Source organism: Fundulus heteroclitus, chromosome 4, assembly GCF_011125445.2.
Source record: "Fundulus heteroclitus isolate FHET01 chromosome 4, MU-UCD_Fhet_4.1, whole genome shotgun sequence".
In the NCBI taxonomy this organism is placed as follows: domain Eukaryota; kingdom Metazoa; phylum Chordata; class Actinopteri; order Cyprinodontiformes; family Fundulidae; genus Fundulus; species Fundulus heteroclitus.
Window position 1 is genome coordinate 32,993,435 of NC_046364.1, and position 20,778 is coordinate 33,014,212.

Below are 20,778 nucleotides of genomic sequence, written 5' to 3' on the forward strand. Positions count from 1 at the left end.
CTTTTAAGTCTGTAATGCATGATAAAAAAGCCATCTCGTTACTGCAATGGTTCGATTTTTGCAATCCAACATAATAAATGCAATAATTATCTTTACTTGAAATAACTGTAAATCATTTAATAACTCTACTAGTAAAACATTATTTTTAAAGGGGGGGTTCATCAATATTCCCTATGGTTACACAAAGAAAGGTCAGATTATCTCTCATTAGGCTGAGAGTATGCATGCATTTGGGAATAGTTTTGCATGATTACGTTTGCTGTTGTGTCTCCTATATCCTCGTATGTAGACTTTCTGGCTCAGGACTAGCAAAGCAAAGAAGAGGGTTAGACTGGAAATAAACTGACAAGCAGCATAAATGATCCCTGATGCCTTGCTGGCCATCTTAAGACAGCAGCACATGTACATCTATGACAGCTTCATAATCCAGCCCGCTAATCCATATCACAGTCTCTATTTTCCTATTTCCTCAGTCTGAATGTCTGAATGAAATAATTTCATGGTAAGACTGATGAACAATAAGGAAGTACACCCATGTAAACCACACACCACAGATGCCCTTGTACCATTATTTATTTAACTCTATAAAGATGTAATGTAAACGTTTGAAAAAAAAAAAACAGTTAGCAAAAGATAGAAATACGAACAAAATAGCTCTCACCCTTTCTATTAAGAAGCTTGAAGCTAAAGTGGTATATTGCCTACATAAGAAGTTTTTTGCCATAACAAACTGATTTTGAAATTTTCATCATTTGGTTTTCACATTATGAGACAGAAATCTAACCAGAACATTTGTGCGAGTGAGTTTAACAATAACTATTTATTGTTATGCGTAGATCAAAACTAAATCTGATATGCATACATAAATTACAATTAATTAAGCAGAGTACCAATCCAAAAGATACTCTTTTACGTAATAGTTTTCTGTCTTGTAGAAGGTCGTGAACCAAAAGGTATCATAATATTTTTCACCTACAGATGCCAAGGAGTTTTTCCCTCTGGCCTTTCTCTTTGTTCTTTAGCTCTGCTCTAATTAGCTTGCTGACTCTGTAATTGTGAATACGACAGTTTATTGTTACTGTAAGATCCAGGTGACATTAGCTCAGGGGCATCAACAGAGACTTACCAGAAACTTGAGCAGAGTATGATTAGTCTTGAAAACACTGCTGCATTTGCTTTTAGCATTAAAACGTGATGTGCACATGATATCCTGGATGAGCGAAACAACCTGAATTCTAACATGAACGGAAATATGCTTTCAGGGAATACTTCTCTTGTGTGTCAACCACATGTGAATTAAAACTTTTCTCTAGCATTTCTGCCACATTCAACAATGACACTGCACTACATAAAAATACATAATCTTGCCAGTAAAGTTTAGTTAGTTTTTTTTCCCCTTGGAAGTGACAAAGCAATGTGGATATCTTTCAAACTAAACCCATACTAAAATTTGCAAAACCTGAAATGCATATAATGTAAACAGATAACAGAAGACTTTTATATTTAACTCTATGCAGGAAAGGCCTTAGTGTGGTCCTTAAACTCTGCCTATTTTGTGTGAAACCATGGTGGAGATTACCTGGAAAGCTATCCAACAGTTAATATATCATTTAGGTGCGATACACATTAACCTTACACATGACAGTAAACCAATACATTATGTTCATGTGAGTGTAATTATGGCTAATATGCAAACCCTTCTGCCAGCTCTTGTGCAATATTGACCAGTGTTCTTCGATCACTGTGCATGAGGTGAGCGGTATACCCCACATTTACAGACCTCGTAGCATTTGTTTGAAACTTCGTTTAAGTTACACAAATATTCATTTTGGAGGGAATTGAGATTAAACCTTGAAACTACGTGTGGAGTGACAAAGACACGGTCTGGAAAGCATGTGTAATTCTGCTGTTAGCAGACAGCACTGCAACAGATTCACTGGTTCACAGTTTGCCCATCCATCCGTTGAGCTAATCCTGGCTTGGTTTTATACATCAACATTCTTCCCTCACATAAGGCCCATTGGCTGTGGGCGACTAAATATTTTCCATCAGTCTCAGGGAGGCCTTCCAAAGTCGACCTCAGACTACAGATGTGCTCTCTTCCTGACCTTGTTTTGTCTGCTCTGTCCTCTGTTGCACCCTTCTCAGCCTCACCCTCCTTCCGACTAATGGATTAAGGTAATTATGGCATGGCTGTGCCCACATTCTGTTGGTGGGGTGAAAATTGATATTCCAGCTTTGCTGTTCTCACCAGACTGTTGATGAAATGGTTCTAGGCTTGAGCAATACCATATTTTTCTTGTCTGTAGACATATGAAGCATGGCTTTTGTTTCTGTGCATTTTGATTTTGTTATTATGAATAATAAGGCTGTGACTTTCTTCTTCTAACTAGGTGCTGGCAGGGGCTATCAGCTGTAAGGAATGTAACAAACCTGATAAAATTGGCTTATCAAGTCCCAGCTGGAACTGAGCAACCCCCACAGCCTGCATCCACACAAACACCAACTGAAAAACAGAAAACAACTCTGTGAACTCTGATCGTGCTACGTAGTTCGTCTTTATCACTCAACAATGCAGAAGGATTCCAGGTGCAGAGGTACTAATAAACTAATACAACCTTGTGTCATTAATACAACTGCAGAGTGACTTACACGTTTAAAAAAAAAAAAAACAGCTTCAAGACAATTAAAATGTGATCAAAGAACATCTTTCTGACAATAGTCTGTTTCCTATTGTTATTTAAAACTGTGTCAAGCCCTTTTTTGATTAAAGTAACCCTCCGCAACAGTTTGGAAGACGACTTGTTGCTCTCATAGAACAAAATAGGCAGGCAGTGCAGCTCAAAAACACATGTGCTTGTGATTAAAATAAAAGGCAAAACAGTAACATTTGGCAGTTTCCTTGTGTTTCTCTCAAAGCCCCATCACAGTTTCTTTGTGACTCTTGGAAAACACCTCTGATATGTTTGAAAGAAAACTATCTAAGCTCTCCACATTGCACACACGGCCCATAATGACCCTGGGTAAATATAAAGTTTTTAACTTTAACATTTCAAAGAAAATAAAAAATTTACATAGACACCTTTGTGAAAAGTGTGAACAAAGCTATTTTCAGCACCTTTTGTTTATCAGAGATCAAGTTTCCACAAAACATCTCTCTCCCCAGAGCCACTCCCCATTTCATTCTGAAGGATCCTGAGAGTCTATGGCAACCATTTTTTATGGTTGCCATAGACTCAATCTGTTTTTCTTTGTGCTTCACTTAAAAGCCTAAGGAACTAGTTTAACCATTGTAATCGAATAGTAACATTTAAATACATAAGATGGCCACCATTTGTCCTCCTAATCGTCACATCCTCCCTCCTTGTTTCAGAAGTTCTCCTTTCAGGTGCTGAATCTTTCTCCAAGTGGATCTCTCTCTTGTTTGCACCATCAATAACTTCAAAGGCACAAAAGCAACTAAATTAGGTCCGCCACTTTCTCCTGTCATGACTAATGAGCTCTCCCTGCGTTTGTATATTAGTCTCGCTCTGCTTTAGCCGCACCCCTGGGAACGCGCCGCTGCTGTGCCGTTCCATGAACAGGTAAGCCCAAACAGATAACATGGCAAACGGATTAAAATTAGAACGACTGTTTCTTTTACCTTTTTGCTAAATCCTCATGTGTTAAAATATGAATTAAAAAATGTAAAACCATTAAAGATGTAACTAAGATAGTCATTCGTGATATTAGGTGTGATAGTTTCATGTCTGGATTATTAATTGTTCCTTTGCTTATTTTCTCTGTTTAAATGTGTTGAGTGTATACAATTTTTAATTTTAAACTACATTTATTTTTAACAGGATTTCATGTGCTAGAAAAACATAAAATAGCACAAAGTATTACAATAGTGAAAGGCAAAGGGTACATGGTTTTCTTGTAAATAAAAACCTGAAGTGTGGCGTGCATTTGCATTTGACCACCTTCAGAGTTACCTTTGGCCTCTTGTCTGCTTCTCTGATTTAGGATGATTTATCACGAGTATAGTTTAAGAGACTTTGACTGTAATCGGCCAAATATTTCACACCTTTCTTTGGTTTGGTTCACTTTTACAGCACACTTTGTAAGCAGACGAAACTACCTGGACAATCTCATGCGGTTACAACAGCTGCTTTACTTGGGGTGCTATCACAAAAATCTGTCCAGTATGAGTGGCAGCTGAGGGCTGCTATGGCGAACAAGAATCTGTGATTTGCTGTTGTGGGTATATACACACACATATTTATCCGTAAATTGTAAATAACGTCATCTCTTTGGTTCTCTGGACTTCTACTTGCATTCCAAGCTGTAAGCAGGCCACTGAGACCCACGTGTTCAGTCATACCAGAGTTGGCTTGTTTGTCCTACACAAGGCAGATCATCCGGGGGGAAAAAGCACCGAAAGGGCTCCCCTTGTCTGGCATGTTAGTTTAATGGCTACGTCTTGGTAGATTTCAAGTTGTGCCATTCTTTAGAGTTTTGGATAAACCTTGTAGGATCCTAGTAAGTCTTTTCAAAGCATGGGATATTGTTTCATAACCACACTCTACTAGAACTTATCTACAACTTTAACCGTGACATGTCTGAGTTTCCCCATGATGCTGCTTGTTGTTATAGCAAACTTCTGAGTTCTCACAGAACAGTTGGCTTTATTCTAAAACGAGATTACAACCCAGTGGACTCCTTTTAACGCTATATAAATTCAGTCCATTTTACCATTTACCATTTTACTTCTGACGGCACAAGTCTTCAGAAGTCTGGCCTTGTTAGACTTTATTAAGGGACATCAGAATAATTGGGGCTGGATACAGCTGCACACCATACTTTATCTGATTTATGTTAAAGAATTTGAGTGCGAAACATGTCACAGGTACAATCCATATGGCCTTGGAAAGGTGTTCACGTATTTTAACTTCTCACGCTAAAGCAATAAAAGCATTGATGGGAAAAAAAAAAAAAACGTTTAAATACACTCAGCCACAAAGGACTGGTAACGTCCTCGTGGTTGAGAAAACATGTAGCATCTTCTTAAAAAGGCACTGGCAGCATGCACAGGTCTGTTTGAGCCTATCGTTACATGGTGTGTGCACAGAAATCTAAAAAAAACACACTGAAGATATTATCCAAAAGAGACAATGAGACAGACCATGATTTTTAAGCTTTTGTCAAATGAACTTTTGTCTGCACCCAGTCAAGGGAGGCCAAAAGATTTGGGCACACTAAGTATTGTTTCTGTCACTGAGTTCCTACTGAATTAGTACAATTCTGTGGGTCACAAGTCAAATGTATTTTGTCGGTATACAATGAGAACCAGAAGGTATCAGTTTTAAAGCTGTTATCCCTGTGGGTAAAATGATGTCCAATCATAAAAAGAAAACCGAATAATTACTTTACAGCTTTGTCTCCGGATCTACACCTATCAACAGATAGGGCACACAGAGATATGGGTTGCAGAAAGAAATCCCATACTGTCTCATTATCCTGTTGTACACAAGTCAATTAGAAGCTGGAGACCTCTGAACTGAGATAAAGTTCAATGTACTGGAGATGTTTATATGACACCTAAAGCAACTGCTGGGCCAGACCTAAGATAAAGTGATTTTTTTTATTACCGTTGCACATAATAACTGCTTGAACCGAACACCAGGGTCACAGGCGTTCATGCCTTCGGACATGAGGTCTTGAAAGCAATAAAACTTTCTTGCAGGCCCTGTTTAAAAATCGCATGGAAATGCCTAATTCTTCTGTTTTTAAAACAAAGAAAAGCAAATTGAGAAATAAAACATTTATAAAAATCCCTAATATGTATGTTTGTTTGTGTGCACATTTGTTTCTATAATTATTGTTTAAGAGCAGATGCATGATTTCCTTTCAAACCACTTTCATTCTGCTTGAAACGTGCACAGAGAACTGACTCGGAGGAGCGCCAACACGACCAAAAGGTGGCAGTGTTGAGTTTTACAAGCTTGTCCGGCGACGGGTTGTCCCGTCTGCGGAGTTCAGTCTTTGTGTTATTTTTTTATTTTATTTTATTATTTTTTATGAGAAACTCAGAATAAACGCTCAGAAAGGAACTTGCATGTCAGCTTCACCTAACCTTTGGTTAATTTGCGGTACCATTATGACTTTAATTGAGAGAAACGTCAGATAAAGGAATTTAACAACTCATAAAAGGGACACAGAATATACGCAGATAAAAAAATCTAAAAGTGTAAGAACTGAAACAGGGAAGCAATTATCTATCTATCTATCTATCTATCTATCTATCTATCTATCTATCTATCTATCTATCTATCTATCTATCTATCTATCTATCTATCTATCTATCTATCTATCTATCTATCTATCTATCTATCTATCTATCTATCTATCTATCTATCTATCTATCTATCTATCCATGGATATTTTTAAACTGTTTTGTTAGTTTGAGCGTACAATACGCGCTTTTTGAGTGTTTCGTTATGATTATGTGAAGATACATTGTCAGTATAATCCACGCTAAACACTTTTTTTTGTTTAATAGCAAGTCTTAAAATTCCAGTTACTATAACTGAGCGTGTGCCCAGGCTGACAGCCAGCTGGTGGCCTCTTGTCAGTTGAGAAAAGTTTGTTTCTGAGCGCTTCTGATATGTTAATTAGCTCCGCGAGTGTGCGACCCTATTGGCTCTTCGTCCGAGTCAATTTTCCGTTTCCAGCGTTACGTCAGGGCGGCTACAATCCTCTTAAACTCATCTGCTGTGTGATCCTAGTAAAACATCGTCCAACTAGGTACTCAGCGGCATCAAACGTCCGAGGCTGACTCTCGGCTTTGTTTCTCCCTCCACCCCTCTCCGCTCGCGTAATGTGTTCCTGAAGAAGGCGTAAAGTGTTAAATGTTTGAAACAGAAAACGGCCGTGTTTCACATGCTGAAAGAGGACTCCGCTACTCTTGTGCGCGGCACTGCTGCGTCTGTGCAATAGACTCTGCAAGGAAAAACTCCTCGCACGTGGCTGCGCAGAAAGGACCCTGCAAAACCGCTTCTTTTTTTTAGTTTCAAGACAAACGCTTAAAAAATCAAACTGGCTCACGTCCTTCCCAACCAGCCCAGTTTGACAGCTGCTCTTCACCCCGTTTGGAGGACTGTCAGCAGCAAGAGGATGGCATCAGAGCTGGCAATGAGCAACTCCGACCTGCCCACCAGTCCCTTGGCCATGGAATATGTTAATGACTTCGATCTGATGAAGTTTGAAGTGAAAAAGGAGCCGGTGGAGCCCGATCGCAACATCAGCCAGTGCAGTCGCCTTATCGCCGGGGGATCCTTGTCTTCCACCCCGATGAGCACGCCTTGCAGCTCGGTGCCCCCTTCCCCAAGCTTCTCGGCGCCAAGTCCGAGCTCGGGGAGCGAGCAGAAGACACACATAGAGGATTTCTACTGGATGTCCGGTTATCAGCAGCAGCTGAATCCAGAGGCGCTGGGCTTCAGCCCCGAAGACGCAGTAGAGGCGCTCATCAACAGCAGTCACCAGCTCCAGTCCTTCGATGGCTACGCCAGGGGCCAGCAGTTTGCTGGTGCGGCCGGGGCAGGAGGCACCATGGCCGGTGAAGAGATGGGCTCCGCGGCGGCCGTAGTGTCAGCCGTGATCGCTGCGGCAGCCGCCCAGAACGGGGCGCAACACCACCACCACCATCATCACCACCACAACGGCAGCCACCACCAGGCGCCGGGCGTCCAGTCCAACGGCACTTCTGGGACGAATCACCCCCACATGCGCCTGGAGGATCGGTTCTCAGACGAGCAGCTGGTGACCATGTCGGTGCGGGAGCTCAACCGGCAGCTGCGGGGGGTCAGCAAGGAAGAGGTGATCCGACTGAAGCAGAAGAGGAGGACCCTAAAGAACAGAGGCTACGCTCAGTCCTGCCGGTTCAAGCGGGTCCAGCAGCGGCACGTCCTGGAGGGGGAGAAAACGCAACTCATGCAGCAGGTTGAGCACCTAAAGCAAGAGATATCCAGGCTGGTCCGAGAGCGGGACGCGTACAAGGAAAAGTATGAGAAGCTCATCAGCAACGGCTTCAGAGAAAATGGATCCAGCAGTGACAACAACCCCTCATCCCCGGAGTTTTTCATGTGAGTCTCGAACTTATCGCGCAAAAAGAAAGAAAAGTCACCCCTGTAAAAAAAAAAAAAAAAAAAAAAAAAGTTTCCATTATGAGACTTTTTTGATTGTCTTTTTTTTTTTTTTTTTTGCATAAAGCCAAATAGACAAAGAACTAATTTGTCAAGTTTTTCTTATGATTTTATACTTTTTTAAGAAACAATGTCCTCAAGTTTGTGACTCTTTTAGATGTGAAGGGGTTTGACATCCGTGTTTTTTTTATTTTGGAAAGTCATATTGAGAAAACGTTCTTTTTTTTATCTTTTATCAGTAGTAGATAGCTCATAAGCTGTTTGTCAAGCTTTTTTTCCAACGCTGTTCTTTACAGCAGTGTTTTTTCTTTTTCTTTTTTTTTAAGTTGACCCAACGTCCCGCAGTACACCAAGTGTGCATGCATGCACTAAGTATACTCCTTTGAAGTTCATCAGTGTGCCCTTTTACAACATAATGCTTTTGATTCAGTGTTCAGATTCATGTCAAAGCTGCATACATCGCCTTTTTTTCCTGTCTTTTTTTCATCTGCCAAAGTTGGAGGATTGCAAGCCTGCCATTTGACGCCACCTCATCTCATGTGTTTTCCTTCTCATTGTGTTGAGCAACGAAAATGACTGTATCTTCATCACAAACTATCCATTTGTTTTAAAGAAATGTATTATTGAACTGCCCTGCATGCTGGACATGTATGGTTTTCTTTTAATTTCTTTTATTTTGTTTAATTTTTGCTTGAAGATGTTCCTTTTTTTTTCTTTTTATCGTTCGGATGACTCCAGCATGGCATTCATAACGTCATTTAGGCTTCCTCACTTTTTTGGGAACGACACAAAAAAGTGACAGGACACCCCACCCTCCCCCCTTAAATCTATACAAGTGCATTTCAGCTGTGTTGAAGTGCTCCACCATCGACTGTCATTGTAGGCTGCGGTGAGTGCGCAGAGCATTACCTGATGGAACTTTTGTCGGCGGACATCCTGCAGCGAGAGGACAAAAAAAAAAAAAAAAAAAAAAAAAGACTTCACAAGTATAAGAATATCGCCAGTCCGATCTCTGGAAGTCTAGTCTGTTGCTATAAGCCTATGTTATTTAAATATATTCCACTGTGCATATGTCAACCTTTGAATAATTTTTGAAACATAATTTAATTCTAAAGCTTATTGATCTAAGTTGCAAACAGGTTGAAACGGATTGGTAAAGGAAGGAGAGGTTTCTCTGTTTTTTGTTTTTTTGTTTTGCTTTTTTTTTTGTTTGTTTGTCTTTTAGTTTCATTAACAATCATTAAGAGAAATTGGCTCGGCTGCAGTTTCAAAAGTGAGCAGGATTGTCCAGTTCAGGAACAGCGCTTTTGCAGCATGCATTAATAAACTGATGTGCGCGCTCTGGTCTCAGCCACACATTTAGTTATTGTATTTTAAAGCAATTGCAAAATAATAATAAAAGTAAAAAAAAAAAAAAACAATTTTAAAATATATTGTGGTTAGATATAACTGTCATTGGTAAAGGCAACGTCTCTTGCAATATACTTTTGAGAAATGTGTTTCTTTAACAAACTGACATTCTGAAATGCACTAAAGAAGATTTTGCCTATTGTTATGTGGGAGTCAGGGAAATAAGTTCATCTGCACCCCTCGTAAAAGGAGAGATTGACACCCTGTTACGACATAATCGTAGCGTTTTAATATGTAACGATCAGCTCAGAAGATAATGTTTGTCTTTTAAACAAAGTCAATATTTGCAAAGCAATAACTAATTATTATAATTATTATTTTAATCGATGATGTCTGGACATTGTTGGATCTTCAGGGATTGTTCCCCTGCATGTACAAAAAATGAAAGCACCATTCGCTAATAAATCTCTGAAATATGTTAATTATTCTTTCTTCTTATATATGGTATATATAAATATATTTTGCTGTGCAAAATTATACCACTCACTAACCATATGTGATGTTCATATGTGCTCGTTTGTTTTCATTTCATACAATTAAAAGATATGCAATAAATTTATGTAACTGTCTTCATTAAGTTTCTCATATTTCTTTCTTTTGACTTGTCTAGGGAAGTTTTGTTTTTGTGACTGAAGCAGGAATTAGGGAAATTACAAAAAAAAGCTCACATGACACTACTGGTGCTTTACTGGCAACTTTTCCTTACATTTTAAGGGAGTGTTAACCCACTCCCAAATTAATTATGGGTCTTGCCAAGCTAATTAAAAAAAAACACACACACACATACACACACATTTTGTAACTGAGAAAGTATGATTTTGGAAAGAAGCTTCCACCACAAGCCTTGCATTTTAATGCTTATAACTGAGCTGTGGATGCTGTCACCTTAAAATCATGATAATTATTATATCCTTTTGGCAATTCAAATATCTCTTTTTGGATGACATAAACCACGTTTCACACACTTTTTGCTTCAGCATGAAGCAAAAAAGATGAAGAAAAAAAACATCCCCCTGACCTCCCATTATATGTTTTCTTTAGCTGACAATTAGTTTCTATAATTTTTTTTGAAAACCATGACCTGTGATCAATGTGTGTGGGTGTGTTTTTAGTCTAATTGTCTTTCAGCATTCGTGTGCTTGAGAGTGTTCATGTGTTGAAATAGTTATGGATCCACTCGGGGGTGTATTTCCCTGAATGAGAGTATATTTTGATCGCATCTTTATGTGCAAGTTTCTTGTGGTTTTGCATGTTTCAGATTTGCACCTCGCTTTTGTTCTTTCTCATTGTCCTGTTTGCTTTTGTGTGGTGTCCTCGCTTCAGAGCATTTGTCATCAGCATGTCATTGTTTCGGCCTACCCAGTTTCTCTCAGTGTGGTTCTGTTTGTCAGTGAGTCTAAATGTTGGCCTCGTGCGGACGTGCTCAGGTCGACGGGTTGCAATGAGGGCAAAGCTGTGACAGGCATGTAAGGGGGCGCACAAGAAGGTATCAGTATAAGTCAGCCGCTTTGGTGAACAGGAAAAGCTTCTGCGCTTCTCGACCAAATCTTTTGCATTTTTCGCTGCAGTTTATACATCTTTGGTTGACCTCCTTCAACGTAGTTCTTTTTACTTCACCGGTGTCTTAGCTGAAAAGGCTTGTTTTCAGAAACGCAAGAGGAAAAGAGCTTTTGTAAGTTCTGGGACAAGAAGTAGCCTTTTGGGCATGTTGTTTCTCTGTTCCAGAACAATCTGTTTTTTGAAACAGGAAGCCCAATGTGCCAGAACACACTCTGAAGAAAACCTAAGGGTTTCAGAGGACAGATTAGGTCTGGGTTTGTTATTTTTTAAGCATTTTAGAAACAGCTCTGCATGACTGTGCGTGAAGGATGATCACAAAGGACACCTTTCATAAAAAGCGAATCGCATTTTCAGCGTTAACAAAGCACTTAATGATCTCCTTTTATTCAGATACTGTAGAGTTTGCAAGTACAAATTTATTACTAAAATTACGCAGAGACAACAAAATAAAAAGCCATCCTCTCTACACCACCTGCGGTTGATGGGGCACTTACACACTTTCCCCAAAAAACAGAGATGGGGGGGAAATAAAGTCATTTTTAACCCACCACTTGTATCCCATTTGAGACGTGTGCGCTGCTGCTGTGGTGGCTGATTTGCCCCGAGTGAGCGGAGAGACTGAGACAATAGTCGGTCTTGGGCTGAATTAAATGATTTTGCTGATGATTAATAGTGGTGTGGGACACTGGCTCCTGCAATGTAGAGATGATAAATCGTGAGTGCAGCTCCGTGCAGCTGTGCCCGTTTTGGGTCTTAGCATGCACACACCATGCAATTTACAACCAAGCTGCTCTCCTTCTTCCTCAATTTATCTAATTACATCTATTTGATCTAAGCCGTAGTGCTGCTATGTTTTGATGTTTCACATCAACCACAACAATGAATTAAATCATTTCAAGGTAGTTAACTTACTTTGTTTTTGTTGTTTTCATTTTCACTTTAAAGAATACGTTTCTGTTTGTCATTGCGAAGACAAAGTCCTTTTTTGCCAAGAATTGTTGCTTTAATCCTCTGAATGGCATGTGTTCTTGTTTTAGGGCTTTTGATGCGCTTTCAGTGGCATGCAAAAAATATAAAATAAAATGGTTCAAGGTTAATGGTTCATTGCAGGTTCTTATTCATTTTTAATTACTTCCTTTTTAGAATAGATCAGTTAAGGCACTTAAACTAAAATGACAAAGCAGCTTTTAAGAAACAGCACATTATCACAAAGCACAATGTCAGAGTGAAGACAAAACTACTTCACAAGACATCTCTTCAATGAAATTAGTGATTCTCCAGAGATGTGCCTGTGTGGAACTTTGTTGCTTTGCAGGCTGGCTCTACAAGATGCACCACAATGTTCACTGAAGGAACCGTAAGTCATTTGACAAAAAACAAACAAAAAAAAAGGTGCGAAAATTTAATTTTTACATTTAGATTGTGCTGAAAGGACTGAAACAAATCATAGCATCACTAAATATGTGTCATTCTAAGTAATTCTGGCCTGTCTGAGAGTCTTGGTGCCTGTGCATACAAAACATGTGGATATGTGTGCACACATATTAAAGTGTGACTCTACATGCTTGTATGTGTCTCCCTTTTGGAGAAAAGCCTCAGCAGAGGTCAGAAGTTGCAGCACACAAGGCTGCTCTCAAAGTCATTAGAGTAATCCCCGCCCTGGGGATCTCATGCTCATTTCCTTTGCGCAGACCCCACTGAGTGAGATGTGCATGCACATCTGACACGGCAGACAATAAATTCAACCTGTCATGCCCAATTTTTTCCCATTCCCTGTATTTTACTGATGTTTCTAGGAACCTTATTGAGCATTATTTAATTACAAATGACTACATTTTCAAACAGCTTTTAAACAGCACTTCATTATAGGGGTAACATGCTCCATGTGGATGGTAGGTATTAAAACAGATAAACAGTGTTCAAATGCAGTAGTCTGTCCAACTGTTACTCAGTGTAGTATGGGCAGAAGGCACTTTACAAAGACTGAGGGTTAGTTTTATCCGAGCTGCTATGCCTTTTCTCTCACAAAGCTCAACAGAAAAAAAAAACAGTGTCGCCGTCAAGTGCAGGAAGAACATTGAGGGTAAATCATAATGAATAGTCTGTGTTGTTCCCACAACCACAACTTTTCGATGAGTAAAACAGAGGAAAGCAAACTCCTTTTCCCTCCTCTCAAACTGACGCCGAGCATCTCTGAATGACTTGAACTATTTTCAGTGTCTTTTTTTTTATACATCTTAATTGGATGTAATCAAAAGAAACAGTGTACAGAATGATAACACTACCAAATCAATTCAGAACAATTGCATTTGTGTAATTCAGAGAAATGTTCAAAGCAACAATAATCTTATTTATTTTCCTTAATTTATTTTCTTTACATTGACGCTTGGTTTTTAGACAATGTTGTGAATTTGGTCACATACTTTGAAAATATAATAAATGAACATCTGGAATTCAATATATATATATATATATATATATATATATATATATATATATATATATATATATATATATATATATATATATATATATATATATATATATATATAAATAGCATTTACATTTACTTCTAATTAAAGTAATTCAATTCAATTTAAACAAGCCTTTGTCTTGCCTTTTGTTCATGGGAAACTGTACATCACAAAGTTTCCATTAGATTTCCACATGGTTACCAGCAACATCAGACAATACAACAGGACAACATCCACATCAGTCACTGGTCTACTCACAGAGACAAAATAAATATACCACATATGCAAGGTATTCCTCAAAAGCTTTCACACATTAAATTAATTCCAGGCATCAGTTAACATCTGTATGTCTGATCATCAAAGTTGACTTTGCCCTTTGTATACCTTCTTTCTTTCTGACAGAAAGCAGGCCTCAACTAGATATTACGAGGAAATACTTGGTGTCATTAGAGAATTGTCCTTGAAAGACTCGCTGCCGGTTATGTTGGTAATGAGGTGGTATAGCTACTTGCAGGGGTAATTTTATATGTCTGTAAATAGATCCAAACTAAAAGCCTGTGACTTAAACAAATGCAAGATCATCTCTCAATCGTGACAATACTATACCTTTGCTTTAGTTTGTCACATAATAAAGAAAGAAAATAATATATTATTAATTAGCTTTATTCAATACATTTGAATGTTATTGCAAAATTTGCTTATTTCATTAATTCAAATTACTAAGGGAAACTCATTTCATAGATTATTTAATCACAGAGTGATGTTTTCAACCATGAAATGTAACATAAAAATATTACAGCTGACCAATTAAAAATGCGTTTTTGATATAGAATTATGGGCTCAGTTTAAGGGAAAGCATGTTTATTACTTATTGAAAGGTTGCTTATGTTGACAAGGAACGTTTAATCTTATAAATGAACTTTATCAGAACATGTTGTAATTTATCGAATATGACTGAATATAGCAGTCCGATTTCTAAAAGTTTTATAGTTACATAAAATACTTGCACGTGAATTTAGAAGCTGTCTCTAAGCAATGGTAAGCAAGGTGAGCATCCCTTTTAAATTGACTTTAAAACTAAAATGACTTTTTTTGAATTGTTTGTTGTGAATTTCACACTGTATTATTGTGTCATATCTTTATGATGGTGCTGTATTTCTGCTGCCTCCTTGCTGCTTCTATTTACTTCTGTAGGCATGAATTATGTGGCATTTATTTCAATGTCTGATGATTTAAAAGATCCTGCACTGCAGTGTATTGGCAAAGTATTTCCACAACAATCACTTTCCACTGCATTTCAAAAGAGACCCTGCTCTACATCAGTGCACAGAAGCAGAAAGCTACAATCATGCTTTCATTTCTGTAGTAACATTTATAGGAGTTATAAATAACTGTGTTTAAGCCCACCTTACACAACATGCTTACCCCTGTGTGTTTTACTAGTGAGCTTGAAGGAAAGTTTCAGTAGCAAGTTATTAGGAAAACTGAATCACACTCCCTCTGCTGGGCCTTCATAAGGCAGCATTAGATGTTTAGAACAATGACTTATGTCATTTCTCGAATTGTGCAGAAATAAAAACATTTTTTATCTTTTTTTTTTTTGATGGAGCATTGCACATTTAGTTTTGTCTTTTGTGCTTCCAGTGTTTTGATGCATCGTCTATGCCAGTGGAATCTATTTGCATGCAAATTTTTACATTTCCTCACGCCTCCTATGATACATGCATTCTTTTCCAGTAGACAGACACGGTGAGAGTGAATTTCACTCATTATGGGTCGACTTGTTCCTCTGTGATTGTTTGTGTGGGTCTGCATGTGCGCTGAACGGGATGGTAGACGGAAGAGACTGTCGGGATTGAAGGTGACACAATGTGTGTTTGTATTGATATTAATGCATCCATGCTGATATGTTGTGTTCAATCTTATCTGCTTCTTTAGGTCGTCAAGAAAATTCCTCCATCTGTGATTTCACGCCCCCTTCATCTTTGTCCTGGGTTCTTTGAGGTAACACAAGCTCTTTTAAAAAAATCTTTCTTTTCATTTGACTTTCAGGCAATCGTTTTAAATAATTAAAAGTAAAATTCACAAAATATTTTAAAAAGGTTTAAATAAAAGTAATTTATTCCTTTACAGTTACTTTATGATTTTTTCCCCCTTTTATTCAATAAAAACAGTACTTTATTTGTTACGGTATATTGAGGTTTTAAATTATATTGTGTTTGCCTGTGGATACAAATGCATATAACATACAGTATCATATTGCTCATATTCATTTGCAAAGGACTTTTTGAATGTTGGCAGTATCTTTTTCAGTCATATTTCACAGTTAAGAAAACGGTACATTATAATGTATCCAGCCTTCCTTTCAAATTCACACACAGGAAAAGTCCCACACATTCACATATAGCACAGTTGTAAAACTTCTGCCACCCACAACACTACAGCCACCAGATTATAGCGACCATTCAAATGTAAATTAAATATTAAGATTTCTCTTTTGTCTTGGACAACCATAGAGAGTAAAAGTGAAGAATAGGGTTGCTTCGGTTGAAATCAATGCACTTGGAGAAAGAGGCTGTGTGTAGCTAACCTGATTGTTTCTATAAAGATTCCACTTAACCATGAGACATGTGCGTGAGAGACGGTGTAAGCCTCTGCATTACTTTTCACTGAAAGTGCAGTGATCTTCTGAATTAAGGATTTGTATCCATCCTCAGTTTGTGTGAACTGTGTGAACACATCTAGAGTTATTATTTGCTTTATTTAAAAAAAAAATACTTTGTACTTTCCTTCATGCTTTTTATAGTTTCTTATTCCAGACATATCAAAAGTTAAACAAGAGTTAAACAAGTACACTTCAACTGTTAGTCCATTATTTGTGCCATAATTTATTGTAAATCCATTCTGATTTGGACAATAAAGGGTTTGGTAAATTTAACATAAGTATGATTAGTATACGTATGCTTTAGTGGCCTAGTGGTTGGAGCAGCGTGCTTGCACTCTGAGAAGGATGCAAGTACCCGGTTTGATCCCAACTGCCTGCACTCTGGGTCCCTGAGCAAGACCCTTAACCCCGATTGCTCCCCGGGCGCCCACTGTGGCAGCCCACTGCTCCCCAAGGGGATGGGTTAAATGCAGAAGTGAATTTCTCCATTGTGAGATGAATAAAGTATCAATTATTATTACTATTAATTGATGTCAACTAGAGGGTAACCAAAAATACAGCCTAAAAGGGGGCACAGTGGTCTAATTCATATTGTGTGGTGGCTCCAAGTCTGGATAAATGCAGAATGTTGTGTCAGGAGGAGGACAATTGCCAAATTTATCATATGAGTCAATAACATCTGATATGGATATCATATCAAATCTCCTTATCAGCTCACAATGGCCAACAGGGTATCTATGGAAATTGGGCTACTGTTGGTCAGCAACGATGAAGAGGAACAAGAGGAGGAAGATGTAACCATGAGCAGAGAGAGAGAAGAGGAAACGCAAGTGTCTTGAACTGAGAAGATGGTGTTAGACTGTTGGGAATATGATAGGAAAAACTAGAGAGTAAGATGAAATGTTGCAGAGGAGTAAGGTGGATGTACTGTACATCATTTCCCTTTGGGATCAATAATGTATATTTGAATTTGAGACCAAGTGGGTAAGTAGCAAGGCTAGAAGACTATATTATATGTGAAGATGCCTGTGGAGTAGAGAGGTTGGCTGATACCAATTTTTTAAGAACAATGAAGAGTTGTGGGAACTACAGAGAGATAAAGTTGATGTCACGCAATGGAGTTATTGGAAAGAGTAGTGGAAACTAGACTGAGTTCAGAAGTGAACATCCATGAGCAGCAGTATGGCTTCATGCCAAGAAAAACTAATACAGATGCAGGAGTAGCTTTGAGGATGTTGATGGAGAACTGCAGAGAAGGGTCAGAGGGAGCTACATTGTGCTTTTATAGATATAGCGACAGCACATGACAACGTGCCAAGAGAGAAGCTGTGGTATTGTATGAGGATGTCTAGAGTAGCAGATACGTATATGAGAGTGGTGCAAAACATGTATGATAGCTGTAAGACTGTGGGTAGGTGTGCTGTAGGTATGACAGAGGAATTCAAGGGGAAAGTGGAAGTGCATCTAGGACCAGCTCCAGGCCTCCTCTTGTTTGCTTTGATGAAGGTTGACAGGTTGACAGATGAGGTTAGACAGGAACCTCTATGGACTCCATGGACTATGATGTTTGCAGATGACATTGTGATGTCACAACGCAAATTAAAAAGAGGTGAAGACACTTGTCCGAGCAAGTTTGAATGGGTAGAGTTTAGTTTCAGGTGTGTTGTGTGATAAAAGTGTATCAGCAAGGATGAAAGGAAAGATGTACAAAACAGTGGTGAGACCGTCAATGTTGTATGGTTTATAGACAGTAGCACTGAAGACGATAGAGGAGGCAGAGCTGGAAGGAGCAGAGAGGAAGATATTGAGGTTCCCCTCTGGCATGTCGAGGATGAACAGAATCAATAATAAGAACATCATGTTAGCTCATGTTTTAGAGACTATGCCAAAGAGGCCAGACTGTAATGGTTTGGACATATACAGAGGAGCAGTGGTGGGCACAGTCGTGTTAATCTGCAAACCGATAATTGCGGAGCTAACGTTTTGTTTATCACATTATTGTTTTTGATATGTTTAGAAACTGTTTGTTGACCAGTTGACACCCTCTTTATTGGGTTTCGATACATGAGAGTATAATAACACTTAAGATATTCACCCATTGTTTACGTCACTGTCCTCCTTGGCTCTCACTACACATCCACACAGATTTCTCCACCCAACAGTAGTAGTCACGGCTCCACAAAAAAACATTATTTACTTTGATTTGCTGATTACTTCTAACCCTTCTTCTTGTTATGTTGTTGTTTTAATATTTTCGGTGCCCATTGCTCAAAAACAGAGACAACTTTATCTGCATTTAGTTTTTTCTGTAAACAGTGTGCTCTTGTGTAACCCTAACCCCTTAATAGCTTCCTGGGTTTGTTATGGGCAGCGAAAGAGGTGGAAGGAGACTGCACTTGGAGCTGGGCTTTCTTATTTTTCCAACACTTATGCACAAAACACCAGCCGACTTACTGCCTAACCCATGACAATCCTCCAGGGACATTTACCCAGCATGTATAGGATGGGAAAACGTGTTTCTACAATGATGAAAGAGATCTTGTATGCTTTTCAATAAAAAAAGTGTGCACATTAAATATAACAATATTGATATTAATGATGTAACAATAAGTAACCCAAAAAGTCATGGTTTATTGTACGTTTGTTAGAGTCTGCTGACATACGGGAAAAGGGACCTCCACAAATGGCGACTCCTTTATTCAGCAGTGTTGCCACGTCTGCTTATTATAAGTGACTTTAGGTTTGTCCATTTATACTGTTTTCAAGGTACAGGTAATAGAGCTGGTTGCTTGTTTCTCCTGCAAGAACTGGTAACACTGGCTTCCAACCCACACACCGTTGTTTCCAAAATTCTACTGCATGGGCACAGTGGGACAAGAATTGTTCTTAAAGCTTCTACTGTAGTGTAAAAGTTAAAGTCTAAAAGTATGTTATCCTGAATTAAAGTAGCTATCCCCGCAAAGCAAACATGCATGTTTGCTTTGTGGCATGTGTAGGGTTTGCTTTGCGGCATGTGTAGGGTTGTGGGTTAGGTCTTGGTAAGTAAGGCAAGGAATAACATCTCTGGTTTCTAAATTAAAATTGGAGGCTGCAGTCAAAATACAGGATACTTCAACTTGTCTCAAAATGGGGGACATCCCGGCTAAAACGGGACAGTTAGCAACCCTAGCCATGTGTGCATGCAGCATCTTTGGTTTGAAGACGTGTGACAGCCGCTGGTAATTGGTTAGTGGCTCGCATTTGCTTTCTCAAATTTCCTTAATTATCACTGGTTTAAAGGTAATGGAGCTGATCTTTTTTTGTGGAATATGAATGTGTTAACGTTTTAGTTTGTGCCTACCACTGCAGAGGGAAAGTGAGATAAGATAAAATAATATAAGATAAAGTAAGATAAGATAAGATAAGATAAGAATACTTTATTGTCCAGTGGTTTAAAATACAATGGAAATGTGCCTTTGGCATCTTGACAGTCAGCCAGTCAGCTGACAACAGTACAACAGTAGAAGGGTGATGGGGCTGCAACTGCCATGCAGGAGCCCTAGAGAAAGACCAGAGGAGATTTATGGATAGAGTGAAAGAGGACATGAAGATAGTTGGCGAGAAAGAAGAATAAGGAGATGGCTTTGAGATTTTACAAATATTTGTCCAACAAATAACCATAAATAAAATAAGTGAATAAAATAAATAAAAAAACACTGGTCTCATACCTATCCATCACTTATTTTTCTGACAATATTTGGAAGATTTCTCTTTTTTTAATAGATTGTTGACCAGTTGGATTTCCATTCTGTTCGCGTGCTTAAATATCCTTGGGAAATGACTGACTGAAATGAAAAAAGTATTAACAATATGTCATGTCACATATCAGTGTGCACAGTGTCAGTGTTAGCGCATAAATGATTGTATATGTTTCAATGTCTAAGATTGAAAAGCAATTTGAAGGTATTTTAAGAATGTAAAAGAGAGCAATAGATGCTGCATATTTTAATAATGTCCCATACATATGCATATTTTTTTGTAAAGAAACTAACTGTGCATGTGACCTCAGGATAGTTCACTCATAACAGTCAAAAATGGCAACCTTGTAATTCTTAGCTGTTGCCATGTATGCTTAATGGAAAGAAAAATAAATATTTTGTATCCACAGTGGTGCTCACTATTGAATTTGCATCTCATTGGATTTCATGCCACTTAATTTTCATTGTCACTGTTGAGTTGGTGTTATAAAATACTTGACAAAATCCATGGTAGTAAAATTCTAAAACATAATTATTGAAATTGTAATTTATAGTATGATTATACCAAGCCCAAATTGAAGCAGCACACCTTATCCAAAATAGCTCTCCAGTCAGATAAGTGTGGATGTCACAGAACACTTCTCCTAAGTTTACTTCTAAGTTTTTGTCCATATAATAAGGTAGCAATACATGAGTTATGATGGGATGGGAGACAGTGTGAGGACATGTATCCATGTGTAAGTATTTGA

General features: G+C 38.4%; 1 protein-coding gene across 1 annotated transcript in view; it reads left to right on the top strand.

Moving 5' to 3' along the window:
• Positions 1 to 6,378: 6,378 nt before the first annotated feature.
• The window catches only part of mafa (v-maf avian musculoaponeurotic fibrosarcoma oncogene homolog a (paralog a)), a 114,503-nt gene continuing 100,103 nt past the window's right edge, over positions 6,379 to 20,778 (top strand). The window contains exons 1-2 of the mRNA XM_021312070.2: positions 6,379 to 8,123; positions 15,566 to 15,631. Of these exons, the coding sequence (XP_021167745.2) occupies positions 7,156 to 8,123; positions 15,566 to 15,593 (996 nt within the window). The 5' untranslated portion in view covers positions 6,379 to 7,155 and the 3' untranslated portion in view covers positions 15,594 to 15,631. The remainder of the gene's footprint in view (positions 8,124 to 15,565; positions 15,632 to 20,778) is intronic.